We start from the raw sequence: 9,273 nt of genomic DNA, 5'->3' as shown, positions 1-9,273 counted from the left end.
CTTCCATTCCCAGGCATTTATGGGGACTGTAGACAGAGATAACCAAGTGTTCCTAATGGTTCTGATAAGTCAGTCCATCAAGGACTGGTTTTCCTCACACTGTTTCAGGTTATTCAGTCTTTGCCCTAAGGAGGGATGAGAAGTTACATTACTCAGTTTTCTGCCTCCACAGCAGTCAGACTGATCCCATCTGCTCTCATGTCCCACAGCCTCACAAAAGCATGCTGTGAGAGGCTCTCTCATTACTTCTTTGAAAGTCTCCCCTAATTCTAGCAATCCAAGCACTGAGCATTTCCTGATCATCCTAGTTTCTCACACTGGACCGTTGTTTTGTTTTGCTTGTTCAGTTTGTTTTTGATTTTTTTTTTTTTTTTTTTTTGAGACAGGGTTTCTCTGTGTAGCTCTGACTGTCCTGGAACTCACTCTGTAGAACAGGCCGGCCTCAAACTCAGAGACTGGGCTGCCTCTGCCTCCAGAGAGCTGGTGAAGAACCGAAGCACCCCCATTTCTGGCAAGCCCCTCACCCCAGCTTGAAACAGGCCCGAGTTTCAAAATTTTCAGAGCTGCTGACATAGGTCCCAGGACAAAGTCAGGATGTTTTAAGAGCCATCTGGTAGCAACCAATTAACCATAGAATGCCCCAATGCTGGAGGTAATCTGTAAAGTTTGACAAACAACCTGTTAAAACTACAAAGTAAGATAACACAGAAATTCTAAAAGCCCCTAAAACTTGAGCCAATCAGAATTATACCCATACTAGCACCCCTAAATGATGTAACCTTATGGTTTTTGCCTTTAAACCCTGAGCTTGCAGAGGGGTGGGCACCCCCTCTAGTCCCCGCTGTGTCGGGGTGCTGGACTGAGGCCCCTGCAGCACAGCTTGAACTGCTTCAAAAAACCTTGCTTTTGCATTTTGGTGAGTTCATGTCTCCGATGGTCTCTTTGGGGGTCTCGCGCCCAGGGCGCAACACTGGGATTAAAGGCATGTGCCACCACTGCCCAGTGTACAGGACCATTGTAAATGCCCTGTCTTACTCATTGTTCTATTGCTGTGAGGAGACATCATGACCATGACAACATAGCAACTTTGATAAAGGAGAGCATTTAATTGGGGGTTGTTTATAATTTCAGAGTCTTAGTCCATTATTATCAAGGCAGGGAATGTGGTGGCAGGCAGGCATGGTGCTGGAGAAGTAGCTAAGAGCTACATTCTGATCTATAGACCCATAGAGACACTGAGCCTGCCATGGGCTTTGTTTTTTGTTTGCTTTTTCGAGACAGGGTTTCTTTGTGTAGTTTTAGTGACTGTCCTAGATCTCGCCCTGTAGACCAGGCTGGCCTCGAACTCACAGAGATCTGCCTGGCTCTACCTCCTGAGTGCTGGAATCAAAGGTGTGGCCCACCCCCGCACCCTGCCATGGGCTTTTTAAACCTCAAAGGCCACCCCCAGTGACACATTTTTCTCTAACAAGGCCACACCTACTCCAACAAGGCCACATCTCCTAAACTTTCACTCCCTGATGATTAAGCATATCAAAATATATGCCTATGAGGCCATTCTATCACAGACCCCTATCTGTATATTGGATCATAGAGTTCCCCTCTTTTTCTACATTAGACTGCACTTGAGGGATCTCCTACACAGCCTTACCATCGCTCATCTTCTTGTTTATCTAATTTCCAAATCAGAGGCCAACACAAAAGATGTTAGCCATTTCTACCTTTCTTGTTGCAATTGGTCCTTTACACAGACAAGTTCTTCTTGGCTGCCATCTTGGCCTCAGATACATTTCTAATTATGCACCACTGTGGCCAGGCAACCTCTGCTGCTCCTTGCTAACAATCTCAATCCTTGTGTGCTAATCTCAAAGACTATAAAGTTTCCTCTGACCTTTAACTGTTTTCAAGGTATCTCCATAATACTGTCATGAACCCCACTTATCAAGCAGACATGCCACTCCATACCACATAGACAAAGACTGCCGTCCCAGGATTCTTCCTAATTTTGATGGCTTAGCCTTAGTTGAACGTCTCACTGTCCATAACAAGAACCATGCAACAGCCGCCATAGCACAAAGGCACATTAATACACAGCATACAGGAAAAGACAGTTGTATCAGAATTACCTCCACAGATGCTCCCCACTCGGGCTTTTCGACCTCAGTTGCATGCCTTGCTACTCATAGCCAGGACCGTGCACTCACTTCTCCTCTTTGGTTTTGCCATGTCCCTGTTCTGGCACTGTTGCATGACAAAACTTGTCCTGGGGAGATGCTACACTCGTGACTGCTTAGCCCAGATAGGGAGTCCACTACAGACCAAAGTAAGGATACCAACAAACCAACTTGGTGAGCCATGAGCTTTATTGGGCTTACTTACAGGAATATGAGGGAAGGGTTCCTCACAGGAGCACAGGAACAGAGATGACTCAGAGACAGCTGCATCACCAAAGCCCACTCTGGCAAGGGTGACAGCTCACAAAGGCTGGAAAGCTTGGAGCACACTGCACAGCATTCAGGCAGCTCAGTTAGACAGTGTCCTTTCCAGGTGACTCTGGTCTAAAGGTCTTCCAGGCAGCTCAGCTGGTTTCTACTTCTTCCAGGCAGCAGATCTGGTCTCAGAGTCTTATGTGTAGCTCGGATGGTCTAAGAGACTTCTTGGCAGCTTGGCTCTTCTGAGAGGGATTCTCAGCTTTTGTTGCTCATTCTGGCAGGGAGGAGCCTAGTGGATCTGGTCAGGTTCAGGAACTTCCTGAAGCTATTTTAAATTGTTTACCTTCCTGCTTAAGGAGTGTCCCTGTAGGATAGAATGTTTCAATGTCGGAGGAAACTGTTACACAGCATGCTCTAAGGCAGTGGTTCTCTACCTTCCTAATGCTGCGACCCTTTAATACAGTTCCTCATGCTATGGTGACCCCAATCATAGAGTTATTTTCATTGCTACTTCATAACTGTAATTTTGCGACTATAATGAATTATAATGTAAATGCCTGTATTTTCTGGTGGTCTTAGGTGACCCATGTGAAAGCGTTGTTCGGCTCCCGAAGGGGTTGCAACCCACAAGTTGAGAACCACTGCTTTAAGATATGCTAAGAGAAAAGACATTCTGAAAGAGACAAGAAAGACTGTAACAAAATTAGGGTGGGTGATAAAAATATTCTATATTCAGAGTGGTTCTGGCTAGACAACTGAATATGATTTTCTAAACTCATTGAATCCTACATCTAAGACAGGTGAATTTCACTGCATGTCAATTTTACTTCAATAAACTTGTCAAGGAAACAAGCAAGGAAGCAGAGTAAGTCAGGCATGATGGAGAACACTGTTAATCCTGGAAACTGTAGTTTCTTCCTCCCAAATGTCTACAGCCTGAGGCTGCTTCCCTACAGAGAACTCTTATAGAAACTAGCTAATGCCTTCCCCCTATGCTGTATATAATAGACCTGCTAGACAATCTCTAGGAACATTCTAAAAAGGACAACACCCACATCAAGGAAACTTCTCTTTGCAACAGATGGAGACCACTACAGAAAATTGCAACCAATCACAGTGCAGAGTGGTGGAGCCCAGTCCACATCTGATACATCTACAACACAACTCCTGCATGCAAGGCTCGGAGATCATTGCAGAAGAGGATTGGGAAGATGGTAAGAGCCAGAGGATCAGGGATTTTGCGGTGAGACGGTGTGTCCCAGTATTACCAGAAGCTATACTGGTGAAGTCTCGCCAACATGATCGCCTAAGTAGGAGCTGAACCAAGACAACAATAAGCATCCTAATGTGGATGGGTGAAAGCTCAAGAGACTTCAACCTTACACAAAGGCAACTAAGTAGTGCCAAGAATGAGAAAACCAGTATTCCCTAAGGAAGAGCACACCAATTACCCAAAACCAAATAGTCCGCCTTGAAAATCTACACACAACTAACATTATACAGACTGAGAAGACTGCATTCATGTATTTAAGAATGTGTATGTGTGTGAGTGAGTATGTATGTATGTATATATGTATGCATATGCATGTAACAACCATTATTTTTTTAAAGGCCATGAATTTGAAAAGAGCAAAGAAAAGTATATGGGGGGTTGGAAGGAGGTGAGAATATAATATTATAATATAATTTTAGTTATATAATCAAGGTATGATTATATAGTTATATAATAATTTTAATATTAAAAAATATGATAAATATGCTTTATTATTCTTCTCTTATATATTACATCCAGACTGTAATTTCCCCTTCCTCCCCTTCTCCCAGTCTCTCCCTGCCCATCTCCCCTCTCCCCCAGATCCAAGCCTCCTCCATCTCCCCTCAGAAAAGAGCAGGCCTCCTAGGAACACATTAAAAAATAAAATAAATAATTTTTAAAAATAATAAATAAACTCACCAAGGTTCTGGGTTGTTGCATAGTTGGTATGGCTCCTTCAGAGCAAACACATCCCACCTGATCCCAGCGTTGCGAGATGTGTATCAGTCTTTCACTCCCTTGCTGACCTAGTCAGGTTTCTAGGACCAAGCTGTGTAGGACTTGCAGGGAAGGATTCCATGGTGTGGCCTTGCTAGAGGAAGTGTGTCACTGGAGACAGGCTTTTGAGGTTTCAAAAGATGCCTGCCATTTTGAGCCAGCTCTCTGCTTTGTTTGTGGTTAAAGATCTGAGCTCTCAGCTGCTGTTCTTCAGCAGACATGTTGTTAGAGCCAAAGTTAAATTTTAAGTTTTAATTACTATGTATTAGAGATTCATGAAACAAAAATGCCTCAGATCTGCAAGCTGCTTGTCCAAGGACAGATAGTTCCTGGAACGCTGAAGGCTCTTGTTTATGGGAGATAACAAGCCACATGTTTTCACTCCCCTAAACAAGTTTGCTCGACCCACCTGCACCAGACATGCTTGATCACAGGTGGGCAGGAGGTTCACAGGCAGGAAATATGTCAGGAAGCATGCTTGCCCTGATTGGACCTGATGGAAAATGCAGTGAATTGTGGGTTTTGTTTTTTTTTTTTCTTAAGCCTTTGCAAAATGTGATTCAAGGCCATTTCCAAGGAACCTTGAATTCGAGGCCATTTCCCAGGGTCTGGACCTGGCCAGAGCCATCCACGGGGCCAGTATTTAACTAAAGCTTGTTTCAGATTTGGCTTTTAACTGTGGCAGTGGTCTTACTCTCAATCAGTGGGATTAACAATGTCTGCTTGTCACCTCCACTCCACTATCATGGACTCTAAACCCGTGAAACCTGTTAGGATTCTGCCCTCACTTTAGCTATGCACAGTTCAGGGTCTTGCATATTACATCATCAGTGTGCGCTGGTGACTATATCCATGCCTTAAAAGCCAGACGCAGACCCCACCCTCTCTCTCTGCTCTGCTCTGCTCCCTTCTTTCTCTCTCTCCTCCCCAGGCCTGGCTCTCCTCTTTCCCCTCCCCCATTCTCCCTCCTAATAAAGCTCTGAAAACTAACACTGGGTTCTGTCGTGACCGTGACCTTTCCATGAGGTAGCCAGTGCTGCCACCAGCGCCGTTTATCATCCTTTCAAAACCTTAAGTCCCAAATGAACTCTTTTTTCTATAAATTGCTTTCGTGTGGTGTTTTGTCTCAGCAGTAGAAAAGTTGCTAATACTAGAGAGTATAAAAGTTAAATTAGCAATTCTATCCATGGGTCAAATGTTTCATTCCATTCACACTGTTGTAACTAAGTAGTTTAGTCTGGGTGGCGGTTGCTATTGTCCACTTGATGGGTTTTAGAATCACCTAGGAGACACACCCAGAGGTGGATTTTGGTTTTAGTTAAGTATGATTGTTATTATGTCCTGGTTCTTTCTTTTTGGAATACAAATTATTTAACTTTTGATTTTTACAGGAGTCCACAGATAAGAGGCTTGGAATTTTTTAAAGAAACATTGAACTTCAGCCGGGTGGTGGTGGTGCACGCCATTAACCCCAGCACTCAGGAGGCAGAGGCAGGTGGGTCTCTTGAGTTTGAGGCCAGTCTGGTCTACAGAGTGAGTTCCAGGATAGCCAGGACTACACAAAGAAACCCTGTCTTGAAAAACCAAAAACCAACCAACCAACCAAACAAACAAACAGAAACATTGAACTTTAAACTACTGAAAAATGTAAAGACTGTGGGACTTTTGAAATTGAACTGTGTTTCATATTATTATATTAACATCAGATTCTGGATACAGACAAGAGAGGAAAGGTTGTGGTTTAAAGTGATGTCTTTGCATGTCAGGTTGACAAGGGGTGAACAGTCCTAGTCGAATTTTATTGGTAACATGGTACAAGCTACAATCACATAGGAAGAAGGAACGTTAACCGAGGAATTATTCGCCCACATCAAGTTGGCCTGTGGGGGGATTCTCTTGATTAGTAATTGATGCAAGAGGCCCCAGTCACAGGGGACAGTACCATCTCTGGGGAGGTAGTTCTGAGTGGTACCAAAGAAGCTACAGGCTGAGCCAAAGGGTATAATTCCTTCATGGCTTCTGCTTCAGCTCCTGCTTAACTTCCCGCCCTGACTTCTCTCAATGATGGATGGTGACCTGGAAGCACCAACCAAACCGCCCCCTTCTTCCCATTGGTCAGAGTATTTACCAGACCAGCAGGAAGCAAGCTGTGTAACGTTTTCAGAGTATTTTCTCTTGAAGGAGGTATTTCATGTAACTTTCATCCAAGTCACACCATTGTAATAAGTCAAGTAGACAGCTATGGGTAGAGATTGTGGGGTGTGAATGAGAAATGCCCCTCATAGGCTCTTGTATGTGAGCGTTTGATTCCCGGTTAATGCCACTGTTTGGGAAGGCTAGGGAAACTTTAGGAGTTGGAGCCTAGCTAGTATATGGCTTGGGGCAGGCTTTGAAGTTTGTTTGTTTTTGCCTGGCTCTGCTTCCTGTATGCAGATGGTGACACATGGGAACTTCCTGCTCCCATTGCCATGTTTCCCCTGCCATAGTAGACTCTATCCTCCTGGAACCGTAAGCCAAAATAGCCCTTTTATTTATTAAGTTAACCGTGGTCAGGGTGTTTTATCACAGCAAAAGAAAAGTTACTAGTGTGAGCATGTACTATAGTCTGCACATTTGTGTCTCTCTGAAACTTACACGTTGAAATCGACTCACCAATGCTACGGTGATGTGGAGACTAGGAGGGAGTGACCAAGTCTCGAGAGTAAAGCCTTAAGAATGGTATCATGGTCATTTGGAAGCAGGCGGCTGAAGGGAAGATGGCTTACATCTTGAATGGACATATATTGGACAGCCAGAATCAGTCCCCATGGAGACTGTCTTTTATAACAGATTTCTTCTGGGGAATCGCCGAATTTGTGTTTTTTGTTTTGTTTTTTTTTTTTTTTTCCAAAACTCTGCTTCAGCAAGATGTGAAAAAAAGAAGAGGCCATGGAAGCTCATCTGATTCCAGATATGATGATGGAAGAGGGCCACCAGGAAACCCTCCACGAAGAAGAATGGATCGAATCAGTCATCTTCAAGGCCCCAGCCCTCCTCCAATGGCTGATGGATGAGGAACGTAAATGTCTGCTCTATGGAGCAGACAACTAGACATGCACATGTGTAGAAGGAAACCATCAAGAGGTGAAGAGTGGCTTATGCAGAACAAGATGGTGTATGTCTAAACAAGGACTGCTCTGTGTCGTCACCGATAAATGAGGTCATGCTGGGAACTCCCTCTGCAGGATCTGGCCTGACTGACATGCAGTCAGATAAATGGACATGTTTGTCTCCTTATCTTTTTGTATAGTTTACTAAAATATTAATATAATTTTAATAAGTAAATATTTTTAGGTTGTAAAACTTGATTCTTCATGTTTATATGATTAAACCCAAGTCTCTGATCTGGAAGAAATAAAGGCTATGTATTTAAAAAAAAAAAAAAAAAAAAAAAAAGAACGGTATCACTGCCCTGTGAAAGAAGTTCCTGGGAGTGGCCTTCCCACCATGTGAAATGACAGCAATATGTCATCAACTTAGAACCAGGAAATGGCCTCTCACCAGACAATGAATGTGATGGCACTTTGATATTGGACTTCACATGCTCCACAACCATGAGCAATGAACTTTTGTTGCTTATGAGTCACCTGGTTTATAGTGTTTTGATAACACCAAGCAGTGTAGCTAGAGTTTTCCTGCCTGGCCCACCGTCAGGACAAATCTCTGTCACCCGCCAGTCCCACAGCCACTCAGACCCAACCAAGTAAACATAGAGACTTATATTGCTTATAAACTGTATGGCCATGGCAGGCTTCTTGCTAACTGTTCTTATATCTTAAATTAATCCATTTCTATAAATCTATACCTTGCCATGTGGCTTGTGGCTTACCGGCATCTTTTGCTGCTTGTCATGGCAGTGGCTGGCAGTGTCTCTCTCTCTACCTTCCTGTTCTCTCAATTCTCCTCTCTGTTAGTCCCGCCTATACTTCCTGCCTGGCCACTGGCCAATTAGTGTTTTATTTATTGACCAATCAGAGCACATACAGACCATCCCACAACACTAGCAGCCTTCATGTCTGAAGACAATATGGTTCCCTGGATAGAATATTCTGAGATATTGCTGGGAGATGGTGGTGCATGCCTTTAATCCCAACACTCAGGAGACAGAGCCAGGCAGATCTCTGTGAGTTCAAGGCTAGTCTGGTCTGCAGATTGAGATCCAGGAGAGGCACCAAAACTACACAGAGAAACCCTGTCTTGAAAAACAAAACAAAAACAAAAGCAACAACAAAAAAGAATATTCTGAGATATGGATAGATGTATGAGTTAGTATACCCATACATTCCTATTTTTCTGTTCTTTTAGCAGAGAGGATCTAGGGGCAATGAGCATGCTTAGCACCAAATACAAATCTACAACAGAATTAACTAAGACTCTCCAAGAAATGGCTGATCTGAAGACAAGGGCTGGGACTACATAAGATGAGTTTGAAGCATCCTGGAATTGCATAACATGGAAAGGTGTGAAACTATTAAAACTGCAGGGTTTCTCTTGGGCCACCAACCAGCTCCCAAATCATGACACAGTGACTTATTATTAGTTTTATGTTTAGCCTCAGTTTAGCTCTTATTTTAGCCTATTTCTCCTTATCTGCATTTTGCCTTGGGGCTTTCTTTCTGTATGTCTTACTTTCCTGCTGTCTCCAGGTCTGGCGGTCAGCTGCCTGGCTTTGGGCCCTGGGCATATCCTTCTGTTTCTTCCTTGATCTCCTCCTCCTCCTCCTCCTCCTCCTCCTCCTCCTCCTCCTCCTCTTCTTCTCTCCTATTTATT

General features: G+C 43.7%; 1 protein-coding gene across 1 annotated transcript; it reads left to right on the top strand.

Annotated features, from left to right (window-relative positions):
- Window positions 1–7,220: 7,220 nt before the first annotated feature.
- LOC114697312 (selenoprotein K-like) lies at window positions 7,221–7,555 on the top strand. The gene has a single exon (XM_037209557.1). The coding sequence runs from the start codon at window positions 7,221–7,223 to the stop codon at window positions 7,515–7,517; it is 297 nt and encodes a 98-aa protein (XP_037065452.1). The 3' UTR covers window positions 7,518–7,555.
- Window positions 7,556–9,273: the final 1,718 nt, after the last annotated feature.

The sequence above is a fragment of the Peromyscus leucopus genome, chromosome 11, assembly GCF_004664715.2.
Source record: "Peromyscus leucopus breed LL Stock chromosome 11, UCI_PerLeu_2.1, whole genome shotgun sequence".
NCBI classification, from domain to species: domain Eukaryota; kingdom Metazoa; phylum Chordata; class Mammalia; order Rodentia; family Cricetidae; genus Peromyscus; species Peromyscus leucopus.
This window is presented reverse-complemented; position numbering and strand designations above follow the sequence as displayed.

Excerpts from the sequence above, each read along its gene's own strand:
- LOC114697312 (XM_037209557.1), top strand. The coding sequence starts at position 7,221 with ATGGCTTACATCTTGAATGGACATATATTGGACAGCCAGAATCAGTCC.